We start from the raw sequence: 26,887 nt of genomic DNA, 5'->3' as shown, positions 1-26,887 counted from the left end.
GTAAATGACAAATACAGTATTTCAACAAACTAAACATGTGGGAAGAACATCTTCTAAGGGCTCCTGGCCCAGAGAGCTTTCCCAGAGACCTTCAAGTGTTTTCTGTGACTCAGACTTCTGGGCTCCATCTCCACAGTGGGGAAAGGAGGGGCTTGAGCTCCGTCTAGACACCAGGAACTGGTGTCTCCAGAATAGCCACAGCCTCCACCCATGTCCACCGCAGGAGCCGGCTGCACACAGCGCCCAGGCCCACACCTGCAGAGCAGAGAGGACTCCAGAAATGCGCCCCACCCAACCTCACCCATGTGCACCTGCAGGGATCCACTCGGGGCTCAGAAGCTAACAGCAGCTACTATTTTTGGAACACTCTCTATGTGCCACGTGATGTGCAGAGCTGTGTGCATCTTTTAATTTACTCTTCTCAACAACCTTCTGCAGGAGATATTACTAAACCTGTTTCACAGTGGAGAGAACTGACGTTCAGAACACTCAAGCAAATTGCCGGGTCCATAGAGTTACTTCGGTGCGGCAGCTTTAGATTCAAATTCCGCTATGTTTAGGTCCCAAACTGGGAGACTAGAAAATAGAAGCTTCTGACCTGAAAATACTTTTATCATCCATTCCTTGTAAGAAGAAGAGACACAAGCTTCCATCAGAGAAAAGGGTGCCATCTCAACCTAGATTTCCCAGGGCAGAGATGTAAAGAGATTGCAGAGGATATCCGAGCCACCTAGAGTCTCAGAGATGGAGTCATGAAGAAGGGAACGTGGACCCAGAGAGGAAAGTGACTTTTCCAAGGGTTCTTGCCCAGTGCTCTTGGCACAGAACTGCCCTGTCCCTGACACACAAGAGGGGAATGGTTGCCATGTGGGGAAATAATACTGGGGTACAGGGTAGCTTTGGGGTGGGTGAAGGAGAGAAAAAGGGGAGCCAAGGTAATAGCAAAATGGGCATCTCAGTTTTGTCTTGGGTCATCCCCACCTTGGCTAGGGGATACATAAACCAGCATCACAGATTGTCCCACGGAGAGCCTGGGCGCCTCAGAGAACATCACAGAAAAGCTCCAAGACAGAGCCCAGGCCCGTGGCGCCACCTGCTGAAAGCACTGTGCCCTCACTGCTGTGATTCATTCATTTAATAAATATTTATTGACGATCTGCTTTGTGCTAAATACTGTCTTAGGAGCTTAGGATAGTTCAGTGAACACAAGAGACTTGCCTTTATGAAGCTTAAAGTACATAGACTTAAATTCTAAGATTCTGGAAAGTGAAAGGTGCCATAAAAGAGGAAAAAGTATGAAGAGGGAAGAGGACCAAGAGTGACAACAGTGTGTGTAGAGGGGTGGGTTGAAATCTTTAAAAGCGTGGTTGGGGAGGCTCCCTTAAAAAGGTTTCATTTGAACTTTCAAAGACTTTAAGGAGGTGAGGGTACGTCACATCCGGAGTGAGACATTTGTGTATCTGGAGGAAGCACTCTCCAGGTGAAATACACCCTGATATATTTGGGGTGAAGGGGAATTGTGTCTGCAACTTACTCTCAGACAATCTAGAAAAAAATAAGTTATATATACATACAATATTTATGTGTATATGCACATGGAAAAATATGCTTGTACAGAGAGAAAAAGAATGACAAAACTGTTAAAACGTTAATATTTGGGGAATTTGGATGAAGGAGGGCATCCAATTTTTAGGAATTTTCTGTAAGAAATTCCAAAGTAGATATTTTTTAATAGATTTATACTATTAAAAGAAAAGCATTCCAGGCAGAGGGAGCAGCTTGTGTAAAGACCCTAAGATGAGAGCATGCCTGGACTTGTGAAGGAGACATTCAGGGTGCCAGCAAAGAAAATACAGATGGTCTCTCACTTATGATGGTTCAGCTTACAGTGTTTCAGCTTCACAATGGCGTGAAAGCGATACACATTCAGTAGAAACCATACTTTGAATTTTGAAGTTTGATATTTCCCCAGGCTGCTGATATGCAGTACAATACTGTTTTGTGATGCTGGGCAGCAGCCGCCGCAGCTCCGGGTCAGCCACGTGGTCACAAGGGTAAAGCACACATATACTTAGAACGATTCTGCACCCACACAGCCATTCTAATTTTCACTTTCAGTACAGTATTCAATAAATTATGTGACGTATTAAGCACTTGATTATAAAATAGGCTTTGCATTAGATGATTTTGCCCAACTGCAGGCTAATGTAAGTGCTCTGAGCCCGTTTAAGGTAGGCTAGGCTGAGTTACGATGTTTGGTAGGTTGGATGTATTAAATGCATTTTCAGCTCATGATATATTCAACTTGCAATGAGTTTATTGGAATGTAACCCCATCCTAAGTTGAGGACGATATGTGAAGGGAATGCATCAGTGTTTATTACCTGCCTAGCATGCATCCCTCTTCTTCAGGTAACAACACTCCTTTGGGGAGCTACCCCTGCCCCACTCTCCTTCCACATTCATCCTATCTCCCAGCTCGGGGGAGGGAGATGGCTGGAAATGAAGGTCCAGCCAATCAGACACATGCATATAAAGCAACAGGCCCAGGGAGACACAGTCCTGGGGTCCAGGGCTGGCAGATGGGGTGACAGCCTGCCTGAGGGGAAAGCCAGCCTCACTAAAGGCCCAGCTGAGACTTGAAGCAAAGTTTGGGTCTCAACTTTTATTCCTTGGTGGCTTAGATACATGAGGCAACAAATTCTTTTTCTGCTTGGGCCACTTTGAGTCGGAATTTTTCTTACAGAAAAATGTGTTGAGTGCCCCAAAGTGCTAGTGTCAGCCTTCTTAGGAAGGGGCGCTGAGGCGGAGACCTGAAGGATGAGCAGCAGGTGGTTGGATGAAGAGTCAGGGACACTGGTCCAGGAAGAGGGACTGGCGAATAAGAAGGCCTCAGGAAAGGGAAGGGCGGAGCAGGAGATGCAGGAAGGCCCGGATGGTGGTGGCAGGGAGAGTGAGGAACCTGCAACTGGGTCCCCGATGCAGGGCTTCACAGGCTTGGCTAAGGATCTGGGACTTTCTCCCAAGAGCCATGGGAAGTCATTGCAGGGTTTAGAATGGGGATTGACAATTTACATTTGATGTTGTTTGTATTTTGATAAGAACACTCTGGTGGCACGGTGGGACTAGATTGGCAGAGGTAAGAGTAACGCAGGGGGATCTCTTAGAAAATTACTGCGGACCTCCAGGCTGATATGATGACAGCTTAGAGGGAGGTTGTGGCTATATAGGGCCTTTCCAGGTGGTGCAAGTGGTCAAGAACCCACTTGCCAATGCAGGAGACCCGGGTTCAACCCCTGTGTGGGGAATATCCCCTGGAGAAGGGCCTGGCAGCCCACTTCAGTATTCTTACCTGGAGAATCCTATGGACAGAGGAGCCTGGTGGGCTACAGCCCATGGGGTTGCAAAGAGTCAGACACAACTGAAGCAACTTAGCACACATGCATGCAGGTGGCTATATAGAGACTGGATGGATTTTGTGCCACTAGTCCTCAGAGATGGTCCCCATGAATCATGCCTCCCAATAGTCACGCCTTGTGTATTCTCATCCCACGTTGAATCTGGGACAGCTCTGCAGCCCACTTTAACCAATAAATGCAGAAGAAGTGATGCTATGCCTCTCAAAGGCAGGAGGTCTGGTGTCTCTGCTATAGAGGACTCTGCTACATGGCATCTGTGAAGGGGTTTACCCAAAGAATGCAGGCCTTCTCATAGACATCAGGCAGGGCTGGAAGCCTCAGTGGAGGTTTAGTCACTAAGTTGTGTCCAACTCTTGCGACCCCATGGACAGAGGAGCCTGGCAGGCTACAGTCCATGGGATTCTCCAGGCAAGAATATTGGAGTGGGTTGCCATTTCCTTCTCCAGGGGATCTTCCCAATCCAGGCATTGAACCTGGGTCTCCTGCACTGTAGGTGGGTTCTTTACCAACTGAGCTACAAGGGAAGCCTCAGAGACAGAGGCAAATACTTTCTGGCTCCCTCTGGAGAGGATTTCACTGACCCTGGCTTTGACTTATTACTTGACCACAGTCTCTGGTTGGTCAATTAACTGGAGGTGTATGGATGCTCTGTGATTCTATTGGCTGCGGGGCAGGGGAGCAGGAACCCTGAGGCACAGACATGGCTACCTGGCTATTCTGGGGGCGAGGGAGCAGTTTTCAAGGGGAGGCCATGGCACTACAGCAGTTTAGGAAGAAGCCCAACTTGGGTCAGGCTTCCACGACTCAGTACCCAGCACATCGGCGCTGCCCCTGTGCAATCCCATGGGGCTGGAATGGAATTCCATTACCCATCCACCCATCCCCTCACACTGAGCCTTTGACCCCTGCTGGGTGATCCTCGGCTCAGGTCCCAAAACGTTCCTGTGGAGCTGCCTCTCCCATCCTGTTCCAGCAGTGTTGCTCTGACACAGTTTTAGTTTTTGACACAGTTTAGGTTTTCTCCACTAGTCCCCTGCACACCCCGGCTCAGGGTAATAATACTAACAGCTGCTACTTAGAATGCATATACTAATGTATGTGTCAGATACTAGGCAAGGGCTTTATTAAAAATAATTTTATTTATTTAGGTTGCACTGGGTCTTCATTGCTACAAGAGGACTTCCTCGAGTTTTAGCGAGCAGGGGCTACTCTTCGTCGTGGTGTGCAGGCTTCTCATTGCAGTGGCTTCTCCTGTTGCGGAGCACAGGCCCTAGGCTCGCGGGCTTCAGTAGCTGCAGCACTTGGGCTCAGGAGTTGTGACTCATGGGCTTAGTTGCTCCTCGGCATGTGGAAACTTCCTGGACCAGGGATTGAACCTGTGTCCCCTGCATTGGCAGGCAGATTCTTACCCACTGCACCACCAGCAAAGCCCTAAGCAAGAGTTTTTATAAGTTCATGACATCAATTCTAGGAAGTAGTTACTCTTATGCCCATTTTACAGATGGATAAAGTTTATTTATTTTATTTTCAGTCGCTCAGTCGTGTCCGACTCTTTGTGACCCCATGAATCGCAGCACGCCAGGCCTCCCTGTCCATCACCATCTCCCGGAGTTCACTCAGACTCAGGTCCATCGAGTCAGTGATACCATCCAGCCATCTCATCCTCAGTCGTCCCCTTCTCCTCCTGCCCCCAATCCCTCCCAGCATCAGAGTCTTTTCCAATGAGTCAACTCTTCGCATGAGGTAGCCAAAGTACTGGAGCTTCAGCTTTAGCATCATTCCTTCCAAAGAAATCCCAGGGCTGATCTCCTTCAGAATGGACTGGTTGGATCTCCTTGCAGTCCAAGGGACTCTCAAGAGTCTTCTCCAACACCACAGTTTAAAAGCATCAATTCTTTGGCGCTCAGCCTCCTTCACAGTTCAACTCTTACATCCATACATGACCACAGGAAAAACCATAGCCTTGACTAGATGGACCTTTGTTGGCAAAGTAATGTCTCTGCTTTTTAATATACTATCTAGGTTGGTCATAACTTTTCTTCCAAGGAGTAAGCGTCTTTTAATTTCATGGCTGCAGTCACCATCTGCAGTGATTTTGGAGCCCCCCAAAATAAAGCCTGACACTGTTTCCACTGTTTCCCCATCTATTTCCCATGAAGTGATGGGACTGGATGCCATGATCTTCGTTTTCTGAATGTTGAGCTTTAAGCCGACTTTTTCACTCTCCTCTTTCACTTTCATCAAGGGGCTTTTTAGCTCTTCACTTTCTGCCATAAGGGTGGTGTCATCTGCATATCTGAGGTTATTGAGATTTCTCCTGGCAATCTTCATTCCAGCCTGTGTTTCTTGCAGTCCAGCGTTTCTCATGATGTACTCTGCATATAAGTTAAATAAACAGGGTGACAATATACAGCCTTGATGTACTCCTTTTCCTATTTGGAACCAGTCTGTTGTTCCATGTCCAGTTCTAACTGTTGCTTCCTGACCTGCATACAGGTTTCTCAAGAGGCAGGTCAGGTGGTCTGGTATTCCCATCTCTTTCAGAATTTTCCACAGTTTATTGTGATCCACACAGTCAAAGGCTTTGGCATAGTGAATAAAGCAGAAATAGATGTTTTTCTGGAACTCTCTTGCTTTTTCCATGATCCAGCGGATGTTGGCAATTTGATCTCTGGTTCCTCTGCCTTTTCTAAAACCAGCTTGAACATCAGGGAGTTCATGGTTCACATATTGCTGAAGCCTGGCTTGGAGAATTTTGAGCATTACTTTACTAGCATGTGAGATGAGTGCAACTGTGCAGTGGTTTGAGCATTCTTTTGCATTGCCTTTCTTTGGGATTGGAATGAAAACTGACCTTTTCCAGTCCTGTGGCCACTGCTGAGTTTTCCAAATTTGCTGGTATATTGAGTGCAGCACTTTCACAGCATCATCTTTCAGGATTTGAAACAGCTCAACTGGAATTTCATCACTTCCCTAGCTTTGTTCGTAGTGGTGCTTTCTAAGGCCCACTTGACTTCACATTCCAAGATGTCTGGCTCTAGATGAGTGATCACATCATCATGATTATCTGGGTCGTGAAGATCTTTTTTGTACAGTTCTTCCTTGTATTCTTGCCACCTCTTCTTAATATCTTCTGCTTCTGTTAGGTCCATACCATTTCTGTCCTTTATCGAGCCCATCTTTGCATGAAATGTTCCCTTGTTATCTCTAATTTTCCTAAAGAGATCTCTAAAGCAGGGTGGGCAAAAACCTATCTGGGCTAGCTGAATGGCTATTCAGTTTCTAAGTAACAAGAGAACAAAATTTGTGGGTATATAGGTTTTGCTCCATTTCCTGGGTGCACACTCACTGGCTCTGTGACCTTGGCTGGTGGCTCAGGTGGTAAAGAATCTGCCTGCACTGCAGGAGACCCAGGTTTAATCCCTGGGTTGGGAAGATCCCCTGGAGAAGGGAATGGCAATCCACTCCAGTATTCTTGCCTGGAGAATTCCACAGACAGAGGATCCTGGCAGGCTACAGCATTGGATATGACTGAGCAACTAACACTTTAACTTTCAAAGTGAGGCTCACACAAAATAAATAACTTTGCCAAGGTCACACAGCCAGTGAGTGTGGCCCCAGGAAATGGAGCAAAGCTTATATACATACAAAGTTTATTCTTTTGTTACTTAGAAACTGTACAGCTGTTTGGCTAGCCCAGGTAGGTTTTTGGCCCACTCTACTTCCATACCAGAGAAGGGATAGGGGTAAGAGCCTGATTAGATTTTTCAAGGGTACATAGTTTTGACCCCTTTGCCTGCTGTACTTCAAGTTCATTTAGGGCAGGGGTTCTCAAAGTCTGGTTCCTGGACTGGCAGCATCCGCATCACCTGGGAAATGGTCAGGAAATTGTCAGAGTGCATATTCTCAGGCCCACCTCAGGCTTACTGAATCAGAAACTCTAGGGCGGGCCCCAGAAATCTGTTATTTAGCAAGACTTCCAGGTGCTTCTGATACACACTCATTTGTGAACCGTTGAAGAATGCAGAAGAATCAACAGCCTTTCCATTCTTCTCCCAGGGGGCTCTGGCGACAGCAGCTGGCCAAAGCGAAAATTTTCATCTGAGTATTTTTTATTTTTAATTTGGTTGTTGTTGTTGCTTTCTCATCACGTTTGTTAGAAATGACTCAGGGCTGGCTTGAGAGATAGTGTGTGAATCCTTAATTGTTGCACACTATTACTATTATTTTTCACATTTGTGTTCAGCCTAAAAGAGAGTGAAAATAAACGTATAGAAATCCAAAGGACCAAATTCAGCATCTTAGCATCCTGTCTGTCTATGGAAGGGCTGTGACTATAACCCCACATTCAGTCCACAGATTCAGGCTTTGCCTCCTTGATGCCCAGTCCCAGGCTGGGCTCTGAGGCACACATTGGGTCTCTTTCCTGCCTGACTCTGTGTCAGGGGCACAGACAACTCACTAATTAGAATTTGGGGGTTCCGAGACTTGGGGTTCAGAGTCTGCTCCAACACAACTCTGGGCTGCACCATTTCAAGTTCCTTACCAGCACATAGTCCTGAGTTTGAGTCAGGTTCTGCCACTTACCAATTGTGTGATCTTGGACAAATCACCTGGCCTCTCTGGGCTTCAGGTTCCTCCATTGAGAAATGAGAGTAATAATTTCCACCTTGCTGGCTTGTTGTGAGGATGGAGGAAATGTATGTAGCATAGTGATGCCATTCATTAGCTGTGTGACCTAGAGCAAGTCTGTTAGTCTCTCAAGCTTGTTTTCTGCCCTGCAATACCCATAGCATGAATTTACAACAAAGCTGCAGGATAGTAATTACTAGTAGTAAAATGTTAGTAGAATGTTAGCTCAGTTCAGTTCAGTTCAGTCACTCAGTCATGTCCGACTCCTTGCGACCCCATGGACTGCAGCACACCAGGCTTCCCTGTCCATCATCAACTCCTGGAGCTTGTTCAAACTTATGTCCATTGTGTCAGTGATGCCATCCAACCATCTCATCCTCTGTCATCCCCTTCTCCTCCTGCCTTCAATCTTTCCCAGCATCAGAGTCTTTTCCAATGAGTCGGTACTTTGCATCAGGTAGCCAAAGTATTGGAGTCTCAGCTTCAGCATCAGTCCTTCCAATGCATATTCAGAACTGATTTCCTCTAGAATTGACTGGTTGGATCTTCTTGCAGTCCAAGGGATTCTCAAGTTTTCTCCAATAGCACAGTTCAAAAGCATCAATTCTTTGGCACTCAGTTTTCTTTATAGTCCAACTCTCACATCCATACATGACTACTGGAAAAACCATAGCCTTGACTAGACGGACCTTAGTTGGCAAAGTAATGTCTCTGCTGTTTGATATGCTGTCTAGGTTGGTCATAACTTTCCTTCCAAGGAGTAAGCGTCTTTTAATTTCATGGCTGCAGTCACCATCTGCAGTGATTTTGGAGCCCCCAAAAGTAGAGTCTCTCTGTTTCCACTGTTTCCCCATCTATATGCCATGAAATTAAAAGACACTTACTCCTTGGAATGAAAGTTATGACCAAACTAGATAGTATATTAAAAAGCAGAGTCATTACTTTGCCAACAAAGGTCCATCTAGTCAAGGCTATGGTTTTTCCAGTAGTCATGTATGGATGTGAAAGTTGGACTGTGAAGAAAGTTGAGTGCCAAAGAATTGATGCTTTTGAACTGTGGTGTTGGAGAAGACTCTTGAGAGTCCCTTGGACTGCAAGGAGATCCAACCAGTCCATTCTAAAGGAGATCAGTCCTGGGTGTTCTTTGGTAGGACTGATGCTAAAGCTGAAACTCCAATACTTTGGCTACATCATGCGAAGAGTTGACTCATTGGAAAAGATCCTGATGCTGGGAGGGATTGGGGGCAGGAGGAGAAGGGGACGACAGAGGATGCGATGGCTGGATGGCATCACTGACATGATGCACATGAGTTCGGGTGAACTCCGGGACTTGGTGATGGACAGGCAGGCCTGGCGTGCTGCAATTCATGGAGTCACAAAGAGTCAGACATGACTGAGTGACTGAACTGAACTGAACTGATAATAAAGCTACTATTGTTATTATTGGAGCACAGAAGATGGCCAATAAATGGTGGTTACTGTTAGTTTCTGTCTTTTAAAAATATATTTTATTTATTTATTTACTTGGCTGTAAATACACTCAAGTCTTAGCTGTAGTGCAAGGGCCTAGTTGCCCCATGGGCTTTAGGGTCTTAGTTCCTCAAACCTATATCCCCTACATTTGGAAAGTGGATTCTTAGCCACTGGACCACCAGGAAGTCTTGTTACTTTCCGTCTTAATGTGAAGACATCTTTGACCTAACAATGCCTATGGCTGCTTTCAGCTTTTGGCTTCTAGTTACTTAAGGGTCTCCATCTCACTAATGCCTTGGGGGAGTTTGCAGTGCTAACTTGGGGTTAGCAAAGCACCAGCCTTTTCTGCCAATTCATCTTGTGTCTGACTCTGAGTTCCAACCTTTCTTAGTCTCCTGCTATTTGCCCTTGGCTTGGTCTCAGAATCCTTTGTTTTCAGCATTCATGCCCCATTCCTGGGGTCCATCTCACAGACATAATATCAGTCAGGCCAGAATTAAGTCTCAGCTCTGTACTCACCAGATAATGGATTTAATCACAATTTTCTCATCTGTAATATGGGACTAATGATGCCTATCTTGCAGGGTTGTCTAAAGATTAAATGTGACATATATTCAGCAGGGTGTCTGTCACAAAATTGGTGCTCAATATATGTTATTTACTTCCCTGTCAGCTTTCCCTGTAAATCCCATAGTTATTCTGAGCTGGTGTATCTGTAAAAGGAGAAAATAACCTTTCCTACTTGTGGCAGAGATTGCCAGTCTCCACCCAATATCCAGTCTCCCTTTCTTCTTTACTATCTTGACTTTAATGGGAGTGGGAGGAAGCAACAATGTACCCAACTAAAAACTAGACCTTCCCACCCCCTTTGCAGCTAGGTGGCACCCTGTATCTATATTTTGCCAACAATATTAAAAGCAATATTGGAGTGCTGGTATGGTTTGAATTGTGTCCGCACAAAAGATAAGTTAAAGTTCTAATCCTCAGGATCACAGAATATGACTCTATTTTGAAACAAGGTCTTTACACAGGTAATCTAGTTTTAATGAGGTCATTTGGGTGGGCCCTAATCTAATATGACTGGAGTCCTTATTAAAAGGGGTAATTTGGTCACAGAGACCGACATGTACACAGGGAAAATGATATGAAGACACAGGGAGAAGAAAATAGCCATGTGACCTCAGCGAAGCAACTGTAAGCCAAGGGGCACTAGGGACTGCCAGTGGACACCAGAAGCTCTTAATAGAAGGGGCAAGGAAGGGCTCTTCCTTAGAATTAGCAGAGAGAGCATGGTGCTGCCAACAGTTTGATTTTGTTATTCTAGCCTCCAGAACTGTGAGACAATAAACATCTGTTGTTTTAAGCCACCCAGAGTTTGGTACGTTCTTATGGCTATCCTTGGAAAATTGGCATGTGTAGAATTTGGGGGTGACTGCTTCCTCCTGCCTGGAATGTACAGGATTGGTGTTTAAAAATATTTAACAATAAATATAAAGATGGGCACTGATCAACCAGAAAGGACACTGGCCATGAACAATTTGGTTACATTCATGTATACTGGTTAAATACGAGTCCTACAAATGTGGCTGGAGCTCTTGCAGCCATTTTGAACCATGAGGTTCGAAGCCAGGCAGAACTGAAGGAAAGGAGGCACTTTCATTCCTGCTGACTTTGTGGAGCTTCCATACCAGATTTGGACTGCCTACCTCATATATTCGGAGAAGGGAATGGCAACCCACTCCAGTACTCTTGCCTGGAAAATCCCACTGACGGAGGAGCCTGGTAGGCTGCAGTCCATGGGGTCGCGAAGAGTCGGACATGACTGAGTGACTTCACTTTCACTTTCACCTCATATATTACATGCATAGTAGAGTAAACCTGTTGTTCATGGTTCTAGTGCATTTGACATTTCTGTTTTCCTCACCCAAACCTAAATTTATCTGATATCCAATCCCGTAAAGTACTGGGAAGCCCAAATAAAATGATGAACAGGAAAGCATTTTACAAACTCTTCAGTTCTAGGCACACCTCAGTTTGGTTCAGTTCAGTCACTCAGTTGTGTCAGACTCTTTGCGACCCCATGAATCGCAGCACGCCAGGCCTCCCTGTCCATCACCAACTCCTGGAGTTCACCCAAACTCATGTGCATCATGTCGGTGATGCCATCCAGCCATCTCATCCTCTGTTGTCCCCTTCTCCTCCTGCCCCCAATCCCTCCCAGCATCAGAGTCTTTTCCAATGAGTCAACTCTTTGCATGAGGTGGCCAAAGTATTGGAGTTTCAGCTTTAGCATCAGTCCTTCCAAAGAACACCCAGGACTGGTCTCCTTTAGAATGGACTGGTTGGATTTCCTTGCGGTCCAAGGGACTTGCAAGAGTCTTCTCCAGCATCACAGTTTAAAAGCATCAATTCTTCAGCGCTCAGCATTCTTCACAGTCCAACTTTCATATCCATACATGACTACTGGAAAAACCATAGCCTTGACTAGATGGACCTTTGTTGGCAAAGTAATGTCTCTGCTTTTTAATATGCTGTCTAGGTTGGTCATAACTTTCCTTCCAAGGAGTAAGCGTCTTTTAATTTCATGGCTGCAGTCACCATCTGCAGTGACTTTGGAGCCCCCAAAAATAAAGTCTGACACTGTTTCCCCATCTATTTCCCATGAATTGATGGGACCGGATGCCATGATCTTCGTTTTTTGAATATTGAGCTTTAAGCCAACTTTTTCACTCCTTTCACTTTCATCAAGAGGCTTTTTAGTTCCTTTTCACTTTCTGCCATAAGGGTGGTGTCATCTGCATATTTGAGGTTATTGAGATTTCTCCTGGCAATCTTGATTCCAGCTTGTGCTTCTTCCAGCCCAGCGTTTCTCATGATGTACTCTGCATATAAGTTAAATAAGCAGGGTGACAATATACAGCCTTGATGTACTCCTTTTCCTATTTGGAACCAATCTGTTGTTCCATAGGCACACATAAGGCATTTTTATTACCGAGTGTTTGTGAATACAATTACAACTGATTTAAGCAGAACAGGTTGAAATTGACTTATACAATGATCAAAGTCTCTTCGTCCTGCTTCAGCAATATGTTTTTGAGGGCTCTGCATAGCATGCATTGATAACAGTGGCACAAGAGCCACCAGATTTCAGCCTGGATGCCAGCAGAATGACTGGCTGACATTTTTTGAGCTGGAGCCCAAATACTCAGCCACTGGTTGGCAGTTGAGCATGAAGGTGAAGGGTCAGGTCAGATGGGTTTAAGCCTAGGCTCCACCCTGACTTGCTGTGTGACCCCGAGTAAGTTACTGACTTCTTTGAATCTCAGACTCTTTATCTGCAAAATGGGGACAATTATAGCCCTATGACATAGGGTTGTCACGGTGATTCAGTAACATCATATACCCAGTAGGGTAAAAGATAAATTCACAGTGTATTTGTATCCAGTTCAGGAGATGGTTTTTCTGCTCTGACTACGAACCCTTAACAGATTTCAAATGGATAGATTGGATTATGGTTTGTTTCTTTTTATCTTTATTGGTTCATTCAGTTAGCACATTGAATGTGTCTATTACATGCCTACTGTATACCAGGTGATGAAAAGAGCTAGTGAGGCAAACTTAGACCATGGCATCATAAAGCCAGCTCAACGATGATTTTTTAAAAAGTAGAGACAGTTCGTTTGGGTGCCCCTCCCTCCTCTTACTGTCGTCTTTTCTTGAGGGCTCCCTTTGAGGTTTCTGCCATGGCCATCCTGGTCTACTCCTTCCCAGTCAGTAGATGCTTATTCTTAGCAGGACTTCAGTCACTAATTCATACTACGGTGCAAATGGCTACAGATCTCTCATGGAATGGATCTGCCAAAAGACCCCTCTGGTAAAAGTGACTGCTTTCTGAAAGGCTTTTCCTAGTATAGAAAGCATGAGTGTTCCAGGCAGAAAGGCCCACAGATATCATTCAGTGTGAATGCTCTCAGTTCACAGGGGGAAATCAAACCAGGCAGACATGACCCTGGTCTCAGCAGGATGGTCCAACCAAGGACATCCATCAGTTATGCAGCCATGCTAGGTGGGGAGCAGAAAATGGTTCTTCCAGACTTCAACGTTCTGTACCATCTGTGTGCTAAGGATGCCTTGATTAGGTTGTGCAGGGTGCCCTAGGGAGATACTGATGCAGAACAAGAAGTGCCTCTGACTTTCAGACAAGGAAGCAACCTAAAAGTCCACTGATGGAGGAATAGATAAAGAAGATATATACAACAGAGTATTACTCAACCATTAAAAAGAATGAAATAATACCATTTGCAACAACATGTATGGACTGAGAGATTGTTATACTGAGTGAAGTAAATCAGAGAAGGAGAAATGTCAAATGACATCCCTTGTATATGGAATCTGAAAAGAAATGATATAAATGAACTTAGTTATAAAAACAGAGACTCACAGACTTAGAGAATGAATTTATGGTTGCCAGGGTGAAAAAAATGGGGAAGGGGTAGTTAGAGTGTGTGGAATGGACATGTACAAATTGCTATATTTAAAATGGATAACCAACAAGGACCTACTGTGTAGCACATGGAACCCTTGCTCAATATTATGTGGCAGCCTGGATGGGAAGGGAGTTTGGTTGAGAATGGATACATGTATAGGTAAGGCTGAGTCCCTGTACTATTCACCTGAAATTATCACAACATTGTTTGTTAACTGAATATATCCCAATATAAAACAAGTTCATGTATATAAAAAAAGAAGTGCCTCTGACTTTCAAGAAGCCTATAGCCTGACAATGGGATGTGAGCACATACATTATACCAAAAGCTCTTTGGCCACACTGATTTGACATGCTGCCTTCACTGTGTACCAAACTCTCCAACATGCACAAGACTGTTCTAAACTCTATTCTGTTCTACCACTGCCTTTTCCTGCACCAGCACCATGCTGCTTTAAAGACCATGTGTGTGTGTAAAGTCGCTCAGTTGTGTCCGACTCTTTGCGACCCCGTAGACTGTAGCCCACCAGGCTCCTCTGTCCATGGGATTCTCCAGGCAAGAATACTGGAGTGAGTTGCCATTTCCTTTATAAAATACTTTGCTATCTTGTAGAAGACATCCTCTTCTTTTTTCAAGAATGTCTTGGCTGTTCTAGTACAATTACAGTTTCAGATGAACGTTTCAGTTCGATTTTGAATAGCAGAGATATTGAATCTTCCTCAGCACTCTTGTTTATGCCAGGTTCTGGGCACTCTGAGGAGGCAGGCACTCAGTTCCTGCTCTTGGGAGCTCTCAAACCAACCGGGCAGTGTAACCAAACAAGCAGTGTAAAACAACAGGAATCTCATGCTATAAGATGAGGAAACAAAAGCGGAAAAAGGAGTCCACCCAGAGGTAAGTGCTGTGAATTCCGTTGCTTCTCCAAGCTAGGAAAGTCTTGGTAGGCTCAACGGGGGAGGTGACATACTGTAATTTGATAGATGCGCAGGAGCAGGAGTTCATTAGATATAAAAGAAGAAACTCTTTTGAGAAAGTCAGAGAACGCTATTTGGAGAGAGGGACACATTTTACTTGAGAAGTGAGTAGGAGTTTGCCCGATTCAGATGGGATGAAGGGAGGGATTGCCCTGAGCTGGGAAAATGACAAGAAGCATCGTTGAAGACGTTTCATCTGGGTTTTGAATTGGAGGATGCTGGAAGAGACAAATGAAAAGGACTTGATGAGAAAAGTAATACAAGCAGATGACATTTGGCCTGGGCTTCCAGGGACGAGTGGGCAGTTCACCAGATCAGAGAAGAGAGGCATCGTCAGAAGAGGCTTCTCAGAGCGAATAGTAAATCTGGCTTTCTGCCCATTCTCTAAGACCCAAGATCCAGGAGCTAAGGGTCCCATGGCGTAGACGATCAGGATTCTGAGCTGGCGGTCCTGCAGTACCGATTTACCAGCGTAGGGGAGTCGCGGAGGGGTCTCCGTGGGACTGAGGCTCAGGTTTGCGAAGCTGACTAGCAGAGTTGAAGGCTTTATGTCGGAATCGACCAATGGGACGGCGCACCCCGTTGCCAGGGCTACGGAGGGGGCCGCAGAGTGGAGGCGGGGCTTGTGTGCCAGGGGTGGGGTCTGGGCGGGGCTTATATAAGTGGGTGGCGGGTGGAAGGCGGGGCGTGGGGGGGGTCGGTGGCTGCTGGGCGGGCGGGGCGCAGGCCGCGGGGCCCGAGCCGGGGGGAGCGAGCGAGCGGAGGCGCCGAGGATCCGATTCACTCGCTGGGGAGACCTATGGGCCGAAGCCGTGTAAATGCGTTTTAAGGCGAGTGCTGGGAGACCCTCGGGGATCCTCGGGAGCGGGCGCTCTCGGCTCTGGTGCTGACCTGCTCCCTGGCTACTCTTGCCTTCTCTCAGCAGGGGCCTCGGCTCCGCAACTGCCACTCCTCGGGGTGTTGCACAGGTTTCGAGGTCACCGGCGACCCCCCCTAGCAGCGCGCCTGGCTCTGGCCCCCGCGAAGGAGCACGGGGCTTGGTAAGGGGGTTTTGTGGGGGCGGGACCTCGGCTCTGCACTCAGGAGGGCTCACCAGGACAGAACCTCAGTCCGCGGCCCCCACCCACATGTGACGCTCCTATGCATGCTTAGAATCCTAGCACGTCAGGACCAGCCCGCCCCCGACTTTACAAACGGTGAAACTAGCCTCTGAGAGCGGGTCGGCCATATCCAGGGTTAGAGAGCTGAGACTCCTTGGTGGGGCCACCTGCAGCCCCTTTAAGTGGGCGTGGTCCTGATAGGGGGCGCACCTGGAAACTTCTCCCCCCGGTTGTCCTGCCCTTTCCCTCTCATTCTTTCCCTTTTAACCAAAACCCTAATTTCAGAACTGGAAAGGATCGCCAAAGCAATTCATCCATTTTACAGATGGGGAAACTGAGGCTCGGAGAGGCAATGACACCTAGGCATATAATACCCAGTCCCAGGCCAGAAGTCCTGATCGTCCTCACTTTCCCCAGTGAGCCTAAGTTCCCCAGGCTTGTGCTGGGGGCAGGGTGTGACAGAACTGGGTGCCCTGGCTTGGGGAGGGGCGGGGCGCAGCTGAGGCCAGTGCCCCAGCCGTCCCTCACTCTCCTCCCGCAGTGTATTGCATACTTTCTAAGGCGGCCCGAGGCAGCGGCAACACCATCCAGCCCATCGGGTTCTCCCCCTCGGCATGGCTGGCTACCTGAGAGAAACGGACTTTGTGATGGTGGAGGAGGGTTTCAGCACCCGAGACCTGCTGGAGGAGCTCACTCTGGGGGCCTCACAGGCCACCGCGGTGAGGGTCTGGGGTGGGGGCGGGACCTCCATTCTCATAGCAGGCTCGGCTGCCCCCTAGGGCCCTCATCTGCTTCTTTTCACTCATTTGGTATTCAGTCCTTGCTGTTTGCAAGAGAGGGGCTCATTTTATCTGCAAATTCCTGGTCCTTGCCCCAGTCCTGCCCCTCCTGTGTCCTCCACTTTCATGAACAACACTACCGTCGTCTACACAGCCCTCTAAGTCAGAAACCTGGGAATCCTCACTTTCTCTCCTGCACCTGGGCACCACCAAGTTCTGTAAATTCAGCCTCCTTAAATTATCCTTCAGTGTGCAGGAGACATAAGAGACAAGGGTTAAATCCCTGGGTCAGGAAGATCCCCTGGAGGAGGTCATGGCAACCCACTCCAGTATTCTTGCCTGGAGAATCCCCATGGACAGAGGAGTCTGGCGGGCTACAGTCCATGGGGTCGCAGAAGTCAGCCGCAACTGAAGGGACTTCGCACGCACACACGTGCTCTTCTGGAACCTCACTTTGGAGTTTAGGCCTCATCTCTCGATAACCCTCCTAAGCTTTTCCCTGCCTCATCCCACCCCCTCCAACTTTATCACAGCCCTGCTCAAAATCTAAATTCTTTGGCAGTTTCCCAGTGCCTACAGGATCCAAGTCAGAACCCCTCTGCCTTCATAGCCCCATTTCTGGCTTTTCCCTGGGTATGTATCGTGCTCCATCTGAACTGAACTACTCTGCTCATGTTCCCCAGTGATTCCATGTGCTCCATTATCACTCTGCTGTCCAGGCTGTTCCTTATGCATGGAACACCCTTCTCCCAGCCTCTCTGCCTCTTACCTATTTCTGCTGCTACTGCTAAGTCGCTTTAGTCGTGTCCGACGCTGTGCGACACCATAGACAGAAGCCCACGAGGCTCCCCCATCCCTGGGATTCTCCAGGCAAGAACACTGGAGTAGGTTGCCATTTCCTTCTCTAATGCCTGTTTCTGCTCTTTGCTTATCACTCATCTGTCACCTCTTCCTGATTGCCCCAGGCAGGTTTTGTACTTCTCCCTCTGCATTTTGTAGAAACTCCTGCTTAGCATTTCCTGAATGGGCTTGTAATTGCTTGCAGGGTTAGTTCCTTTCCAGACCCAAGCCCCTTTAGGGCTAGAGCCCTGTCTGTTCATCTTTGTACCTTATTTAGCATACTTGCATAAATATGCTTGATCAGATGCCAAGTGGGCATCAGTAAAAAGGTGTCGCATAAAAGGGAAACTGAGGCACAGGAAAAGTTTAAATAATGTGGTCTCACCCATGGCCTCATACACGTCCAGCCGGTTATCCACAGGTTTGGGCTGCAGTTCTACAGTGGGACTACCTCAAGGCTTCATTGAGCTCCTCAACAGGAAAGCCAGTGGCTGAAGGCCATAGCTTTGGTCTTCAAGGAATTGGTCTGGAGGAGACAGATGTGTATATACCCAGTTCTGATACTCTGGCAACATGTGCAAAATGCAGTGCGAGCATTAAAGGCAGAATTGCCTTATTGGTTTGGGGGCAGGTGGCATTTCAGCTGAAACTTGAAGGTAGATTAAGAATTTGCCAGACTCCTACGGGGACAGGGTATTCTACATGGAGGCATGGTGACAATAAAGGGTGGGAGGTGGGAAATGATGGAAGACAGAGCTGGAGTTTGAGCTGCCATGAGGGGAGGGACTGGAGCTGGATCACAGAACCTCTTGAGGAGCCCCAGAGAATTTTAGAGCAGGGTACTTGGGGGGAACGTGGGTGGCATGCACTAGCAGGGAGCTGAGTGGGGTCTCGTCTTCACCCGTCTTCTTGTACAGGAAGAGGTCGCTGCCTTGTTCGTGGCCGACCTGGGTGCCGTGGTGAGGAAGCACTTCTGCTTTCTGAAGTGCCTGCCTCGAGTCCGATCCTTTTACGCTGTCAAGTGCAACAGCAGCCCTGGCGTGCTGAAGGTCCTGGCCGAGCTGGGGCTGGGCTTCAGCTGTGCCAACAAGGTGAGCCTCCATCCCCTGCCTGCAAACTGACTTACTGAATGCGCACACCTGGCCCGATTACAGCTGCTGCAATCCGGTGGACCAGGGGAAGCAGGAGTACCTGTGATGGCCCCTGTCCTCTGGGAGGGGCCACCCACTTGGGAGGAGTTTAAGGGATGAGGGAGGAATCTGCCAGCCTTTAAGTTCCACATTGGAATCAGATGTGTCCCTGGGCACGTGGGTCACCTTTTTAATGGAGATTTTAAAACTTCTTGGCATAGAGCTATATGTGATATTCTAGTAATTAAGGCATAACAAAACAAAAACACCTTTCTATCGTTGGTTTTATTTTTTTCTTTTATAATATTAATGTGTGGCTGTATTTTTTTTAACTAATCCTCTTAGAGTTTTGTTATTGTTGCCAGTTCTGCTGCCTTTCTGATTTGATTAATGCTATTGTCTTAATTCCCTCCTGCTCTCGTTGGTTAGTTAGTTAGTTAGTTCAGTCGCTCAGTCGTGTCCAACTCTTTGCGACCCCATGAATCGCAGCACGCCAGGCCTCCCTGTCCATCACCATCTCCTGGAGTTCACCCAAACTTATGTGCATCGAGTTGGTGATGCCATCCAGCCATCTCATCCTCTGTCGTCCCCTTCTCCTCCTGCCCCCAATCCCCCCCAGCATCAGAGTCTTTTCCAATGAGTCAACTCTTCGCATGAGGTGGCCAAAGTACTGGAGTTTCAGCTTTAGCATCATTGCTTCCAAAGAACACCCAGGACAGGTCTCCTTTAGGATGGACTGGTTGGATTTCCTTGCAGTCCAAGGAACTCCCAATAGTATTCTCCAACACCACAGTTCAAAAGCCTCAATTCATTGGTGCTCAGCTTTCTTTATAGTCCAACTCTCACATCCATACATGACTACTGGAAAAACCATAGCCTTGACTAGATGGATATTTGTTGACAAATAATGTCTCTGCTTTTTAATATGCTGTCCAGGTTGCCCATAATTTTTCTGCCAAGGAGTAAGTGTCTTTTAATTTCATGGCTGCAATCACCATCTGCAGTGATTTTGGAGCCCCCCAAAATAAAGTCAGCAACTGTTTCCCCATCTATTTGCCATGAATTGATGGGACCAGATGCCATCTTCGTTTTCAGAATATTGAGCTTTAAGCCAACTTTTTCACTCTCCTCTTTCACTTTCATCAAGAGGCTCTTTAGTTCTTCACTTTCTGCCATAAGGGTGGTGTCATCTGCATATCTGAGGTTATTGATATTTCTCCCAACAATCTTGATTCCAGCTTGTGCTTCCTGAAGCCCAGCATTTCTCATGATGTACTCTCCATATAAGTTAAATAAGCAGGGTGACAATATACAGCCTTGACGTACTCCTTTTCCTATTTGGAACCAGTCTGTCATTCTATGTCCAGTTCTAACTGTTGCTTCCTGACCTGCATACAGGTTTCTCAAGAGGCAGGTCAGGTGGTCTGATAGTCCCATCTCTTTCAGAATTTTCCACAGTTTGTTGTGATCCACACAGTCAAAGGCTTTGGCATAGTCAATAAAGCAGAAACAGATGTTTTTCTGGAACTCTCTTCCTTTTTCGATGATCCAGCGGATGTTGGCAATTTGATCTCTGGTTCCTCTGCCTCTTCTAAAACCAGCTTGAACATCAGGGAGTTCATGGTTCACGTATTGCTGAAGCCTGGCTTGGAGAATTTTGAGCATTACTTTACTAGTGTGTGAGAGGAATGCAATTGTGCGGTAGTTTGAGCATTCTTTTGCATTGCCTTTCTTTGGGATTGGAATGAAAACTGACCTTTTCCCGTCCTGTGGCCACTGTTGACTTTTTCAAAATTTGCTGGCATATTGAGTGCAGCAGTTTCACAGCATCATATTTTAGGATTCAGAATAGCTCAGCTGGAATTCCATCACCTCTCCTAGCTTTGTTTGTAGTGATGCTTCCTAAGGCCCACTTGACTTCACATTCCAGTATGTCTGGCTCTAGATGAATGATCGTGATTATCTAGGTTGTGAAGATCTTTTTTGTACAGTTCTTCCGTGTATTCTTGCCACCTGTTCTTAATATCTTCTGCTTCTGTTAGGTCCATACTATTTCTGTCCTTTATTGAGCGTAGAAGCAAGGTCCGATAGAAGCAAGGTCCAATGCTGTAAAGAGCACTATTGCATAGGAACCTGGAATATTAGGTCCATGAATCAAGGCAAATTGGAAGTGGTCAAACAGGAGATAGCAAGAGTGAATGTCAACATTCTAGGAATCAGTGAACTAAATGGACTGGAATGGGTGAATTTAACTCAGATGACCATTATGTCTACTGCTGTGGGCAGGAATCCCTTAGAAGAAATACAGTAGCCATCATGGTCAACAAAAGAGTCCGAAATGCAGTACTTGGATGCAATCTCAAAAATGACAGAATGATCTCTGTTTGTTTTCAAGGCAAACCATTCAATATCAAAGTAATCCAAGTCTATGCCCCAGCCAGTAACGCTGAAGAGGTTGAAGTTGCACAGTTCTATGAAGACCTACAAGACCTTCTAGAACTAACACCCAAAAAAGATGTCCTTTTCATTATAGGGGACGGGAATGTAAAAGTAGGAAGTCAAGAAACACCTGGAGTAACAGGCAAATTTGGCCTTGGAATATGGAATGAAGCAGGGCAAAGGCTAATAGAGTTTTGCCGAGAGAACGTACTGGTCATAGCAAACACCCTCTTCCAACAATAAAGTGAAGACTCCACCCATGGACATCACCAGATGGTCAATACCAAAATCAGATTGATTATATTCTTTGCAGCCAAAGATGGAGAAGCTCTATACAGTCAACAAAAACAAGACCAGGAGCTGACTGTGGCTCAGATCGTGAACTCCTTATTGCCTAATTCAGACTTAAATTGAAGAAAGTAGGGAAAACTACTAGACCATTCAGGTATGACCTAAATCAAATCCCTTATGATTATACAGTGGAAGTGAGAAATAGATTTAAGGGACTAGATCTGATAGATAGAGTGCCTGATGAACTATGGACGGAGGTTCGTGACCTTGTACAGGAGACAGGGATCAAGACCATCCCCATGGAAAAGAAATGCAAAAAAGCAAAATGGCTGTCTGGGGAGGCCTTACAAATAGCTGTGAAAAGAAGAGAAGTGAAAAGCAAAGGAGAAAAGGAAAGATATAAGCATCAGAATGCAGAGTTCCAGAGAATAGCAAGGAGAGATAAGAAAGCCTTACTTAGCTGGCAATACAGTATTGAGTAAAACAGACTCTGTTGTCATTGAGTTGAATGCACAGCTTATCTATCTTCATTCTGTTCTCACTTGATAAAGTCTTTTAGCTATAGAGTTTCCTGTGAGACAGAGTTTCCGCCAAGACATAGACAGGTTTGACATAGTTATGCATTCAGCAAGTGTTTATTGAGCACCTACTGTGGGGTCAAGTTCTTTTCTCAGTGGAACTTAGCAAGTGACCAAAACAAAAAAAAGATTCTTCCTTCATGGAAGTTGCTTTCTAAAGAACAAGCAAACAATGAAAATCTATGGTAGTTTAGATGGTAAATGCTGTGGAGAAAATTACGGCGGGAAAGGGAAGTAGGGAAGAGACATGGTTGTTGGGAGAGAGGGTTGTACTTTTAGAAAGTTTGGCCAAGGAAGGCTTCACTGAGATCTGAACTTATTCTAAGAAAGCAAAGGATCAATCCAGGTGGATAACTAGGGGAAGAGCATTCCAGGCAAAAGGACCAGCAAGTGCCAAGGCCCTGAGGTGGGAGAAAGCCTGGTGGGCATTGGTTTGTGATATTGTTATTACTGTTACTTTTTTAACAGTTAGTAATGATTGTTTTGAGAGGGAACCCCTTTTAAATTCTGGTCAGCAATATGGCTGGGTGTTGTAAGGATTCTAGAAAGGGATCCTGGAGGAGACAGAAGGAGAGTTTGCCTGGGCAGCATGCAGGGATGGAGGGATTGAGTGGAGGATAGGTGCGCACCAATGGTGGGGGTTGGAGTGAGCAGGTTCGCCTTTATCAGAGATACCCATCAGTGTCCTTAGTTGCAGATAAATCTCTCTTTTGTCACCCATGAAGCCCCTTTGCATCAGCTCTTGTTTTGCGCGCCTAGTTTCATGTATGCCCTACATAAGACCCAGTGAGGTATCTGAGGGGGAGATTGCCATTCTGCCGTTGAGGAAATTGGGGACCAGCTGCACCGAACTTACTGATGGCAAAGCCAGGACTTGCCCTTTGCAGCTCTCAGAGTCTCTGCTCTGACCGAGGCGGAAGGGGACCCTTTTCCAGCCTGCTTGGTGTAGGGGTGAAGAACAAGACCAAACCTCACTGACTAGACTCCTCTGCTTCTGGAAACCTAGAGGTGGGCCCTGTGCTGGCCCTCAAGCTTCAGGACTGGCCTTCAAAGAGCGAAACTGTGGTGTTAGGGCTTAGAAGTCAGTGGGGAATGTTAAAAGCATCTACTGTTTGCTGAGGGCATCTGTTATGCCAGGCTGTCTGCCAAGCGCTTTCTGTACATGATCTCATTTGATTCTCGAAACAACTCTGTAAAGTAATTATTATCACAGTGATTCTGACAACAGTCCCATGAGGAAGCAGTTAGCATATAAGGGAAGGAGGCCCAGAGGTTTGAGGGATGCCCAGGGAAGGGCCGCTTGAGTATCGTGAGGGCCTCTCTGACTTCATGGCTGCTGTCTTCATGAAGGTTCTTGGGGAGGGGATGGCAGAGATGGGACCCCTCCTGGGTAGGTGGGATCACCTAGCCCTTGGGTGCTTTTACGTCGAGGTGGTACAGCTTTTCTTGGAAGGCCGAGGCTGCCCTCTTCTGGTAGGCTAGAGCTGGTGGCCACCCTGTACAGCACCATGCTTTTGTGCTTCACGAGTGGCTCAGTGGTAAAGAATCCACCTGCAAACACAGGAGACATGAGTTCAGTCTCTGGGTTGGGAAGACGGTTTGGAGAAGGAAATGGCAACCTACTCCAGTATTCTTGTCTGGGAAATCCCTCAGACAGAGGAGCCTGGCGGGTTACAGTCCATGGGGTCGCAAAGAATTGGATGTGACTAAGCATGCACTCACATGCATGGCCAAGGGACAGGCGCGAGCTGGGGCTTTGTGTACAGATATGCCCCAGACAGGCTCCAGGGTCAAGGGCACCAGCCATTCCTCATCTGGGGCTTTGGTCCACCCACCCACCTTCCCAAGGACCTTCTGTCATCTCTCCTGCCCCATCCCTTGCCCTCTCTTGTTGTCTCCCTCAGCATCCTCCCATCTTGAAAAGCCTTCTCTGGACACCACATTTCCCCCCAGTCCAATCCCTTGCTCCCTCTTGAAAACCAAACTGAGTTGTCTACACTCACTTATCTATACTCACTTGTCTCTTTCCCTTAGCACCCACTTCTTAAGCCACTGCTTCCTGACCTCCACTCATCATTTCAAGGAATTTCCTCTTACCAATGTCCCCAGTGATCGGCAGGATCCAGTGAGCACTTTATACTAAACACTCATCTTGAATTATTCAAATAATACATTGATTCATCTGCAGAAGAGAAGTTTGAACATCAGCTTTATATCTCCAGAGATAATCAACATTCGGAGTTTGAGTTTGGTGGCGATCTTCTAAAAATAGTTACAAATGTGATCCATAGAAAATATACAAAGTATGCTGTGATTTTGTAACAAAATATAAAATATTCATCTGGTAGGCACTGTGCCTCAGTGGCTTTAAAAGTCAGCAGACTTTGGAGATCTGTCTGTGTTGATGCATTTAGACCTTGTAGGGGACGTTCCTTAATCCTCCTATTTTTTTTTGCTTTTACCATGAAAAAAGGCTTTGTTTGTTTTGTACTGTTTTTTTGGAGTGTGTGCGTGTGTGTGTGTGTGTGTGTGTGTGTGTGGAGAGAACATTTAATGTGAGATCTTTCCTCACAATTTTTTTACGTATATAAATAACTCAGATGGTGAAGGACAGGGAAGCCTGGCGTGCTGCAGTCCATGGGATCGCAAAGAGGCGGACACAACTGAGCGACTGAACAACAAGGAATTGTTAACTATAGGCACTGTGTTGTACAGCAGATCTCTAGAACTTATTCTTCTTGCAGAACTGACACTATACACACTGAACAGTAACTCCCCATTTGAAACATTCTTTTTTTTTTAAGTTTTTAGAATTTATTTGTAATTGGAGTATATTTAAATTGCAATATTGTATTAATTACTGTTATACAATAAAGTAACTCAGTTATACATATATATATCATTTTTCATATTCTTTTCCATTATGATTTATCACAGGATATTGAATATAGTTCCCTGTGCTGTACAGTAGGGCCTTTTTCTGTATACCAGTTTGCATCTGCTAATCCCAAACTCCCAATTCAACCCTCTCCCACACCCCATCCCCTTGGCAACCGCCAGTTCACTCTCTATGTCCCTGATTCTATTTCTGTTTCTTAGGTTGGCTCATTTGTGTCATGTTTTAGATTCTACATGTAAAAGTAACATCTTACAGTATCTGTCTTTCTCTTTCTGACTTACTTCACTTAGTATAATAATTTCTAGTTGCATCCATTGAAATGTAGTCTTTTTAAAAACACAGGCATAACTTAGAGATATTGTGGGTTAGGTTCCAGACAACTACAGGAAAGGTCACAATAAAATGAGTCACGTAAATATTTTGGTTTCCCAGTGCATATAAAAGCTATGCTTATACTATATTGTAGTCTATTAAATGTGCCGTGGCATTATGTCTTAAAAAAACATACCTTAAGTCAAAAATATTTTATTTCTAAAAAATGCTAACTATCATCTGAGGCTTCAGTGAGTTGTAATCTTTTTGCTGGTGGACGGTCTTGCTTCGATGTTGATGGCTGGTGGTTGATCAGGGTGGTTGTTGCTGAAGGTTGGGGTGGCTAGTTTCTTAAGGGATAGCTCTACTTTTCACTTGAATACCTATAGGTTGTTGTAAGATTATTAATTGGCTTAATTTCAGTATGGTTGGGTTGTTATGTCTCAGGGAATAGGGAGACCCAAAAAGAGGGAGAGAGAGCTGGGGAATGGCTAGTGGGTGGAGCCATCAGAACACACAACATTTATCCATTAAGTTCATCATCTCTTATGGGCGTGGTTCATGGCACTCTAAAACAATGGCAAAGTCACATCAAGGATCATTGATCACAGATCACCATAACAGATACAGTCACACTGCAGAAGTCTGAAATATCCAGAGAATTACTCAAATGTGACACAGAGAGGTGAAGTGAGCAAACGCTGTTGGAAAAATGGTGCCGGTAGACCTGCGTCACGCAAGGTTGCCACAGACTATCAGTTTTAAAGAAAAACCCCAATATCTGTGAAGCACAGCAAAGTGAAGTCTGACAGCGAAGTCTGAGGCCTCTGACAGTGTAGGCGTCTCCTGCTCAGTTGTGAACTGTAAGACAGGGTTACCTTGGCAGGAATGGCATAGTAACCTCTGCATTGTCCTGCCTCTTCTGGAGATGCTGTCTCTTCCCTCTCTGCCAGTCCTATGCCAGCTTGCCCCTCGCTCTAGCTGGAATTGTTCCTCTGGATTCCAGCTCAGGCTCCCTTCTTTTATAAACTCTTCATCTTCCTGCTGCTACTGCTGCTAAGTCGCTTCAGTCGTGTCCGACTCTGCAACCCCATAGACAGCAGCCCATCAGGCTCCCTGTCCCTGGGATTCCCAGGCAAGAACACTGGAGTGGGTTGCCATTTCCTCCTCCAATGCATGAAAATGAAAAGTGAAAGTGAAGTCACTCAGTCGTGTCCGACTCTTAGCGACCCCATGGACTGCAGCCTACCAGGCTCCTCCATCCATGGGATTCTCCAGGCAAGAGTACTGGAGTGGGCTGCCGTTGCCTTCTCCGCTTCATCTTCCTAGGGGATTTCATCTCCTCCCATGGCTTCAAGTATCCCCAAGATGTCACCACCTCCCCAGTTTTCTTTTTCTAATTAACTTTTTGGCTGCCCTGGGTCTTGTTGCTTTTGCAGGCTTTTTCTAGTTATGGGGAGCAGACGCTACTTCTTTGTTGCACTGCTTTTCTGCGGTGACCTCTTTGCAGAGCATGGGCTCAATAGTTGTGATGC

General features: G+C 46.2%; 1 protein-coding gene across 10 annotated transcripts in view; it reads left to right on the top strand.

Moving 5' to 3' along the window:
- The first annotated feature begins 15,640 nt into the window (after positions 1 to 15,640).
- Positions 15,641 to 26,887, top strand: part of AZIN2 (antizyme inhibitor 2) — a 43,947-nt gene continuing 32,700 nt past the window's right edge. For 3 of the 10 annotated variants that reach the window (XM_069574732.1, XM_069574731.1, XM_069574734.1), the window contains exons 1-4: positions 15,667 to 15,814; positions 15,907 to 16,024; positions 16,626 to 16,803; positions 18,621 to 18,794. In XM_069574732.1, coding sequence (XP_069430833.1) covers positions 16,699 to 16,803; positions 18,621 to 18,794 — 279 coding nt within the window. In that variant the 5' untranslated portion in view covers positions 15,667 to 15,814; positions 15,907 to 16,024; positions 16,626 to 16,698. Of the gene's footprint in view, positions 15,815 to 15,906; positions 16,025 to 16,409; positions 16,501 to 16,625; positions 16,804 to 18,620; positions 18,795 to 26,887 lie in introns of all 10 variants that reach the window. The other 7 variants (XM_069574730.1, XM_069574736.1, XM_069574739.1 and 4 more) reach the window with 7 other exon arrangements.

This window comes from Ovis canadensis, chromosome 2 (assembly GCF_042477335.2).
Source record: "Ovis canadensis isolate MfBH-ARS-UI-01 breed Bighorn chromosome 2, ARS-UI_OviCan_v2, whole genome shotgun sequence".
Lineage (NCBI taxonomy): Eukaryota > Metazoa > Chordata > Mammalia > Artiodactyla > Bovidae > Ovis > Ovis canadensis.
The sequence above is the reverse complement of the archived record's forward strand: the minus strand, read 5'-3'. Positions and strand labels throughout refer to the sequence as shown.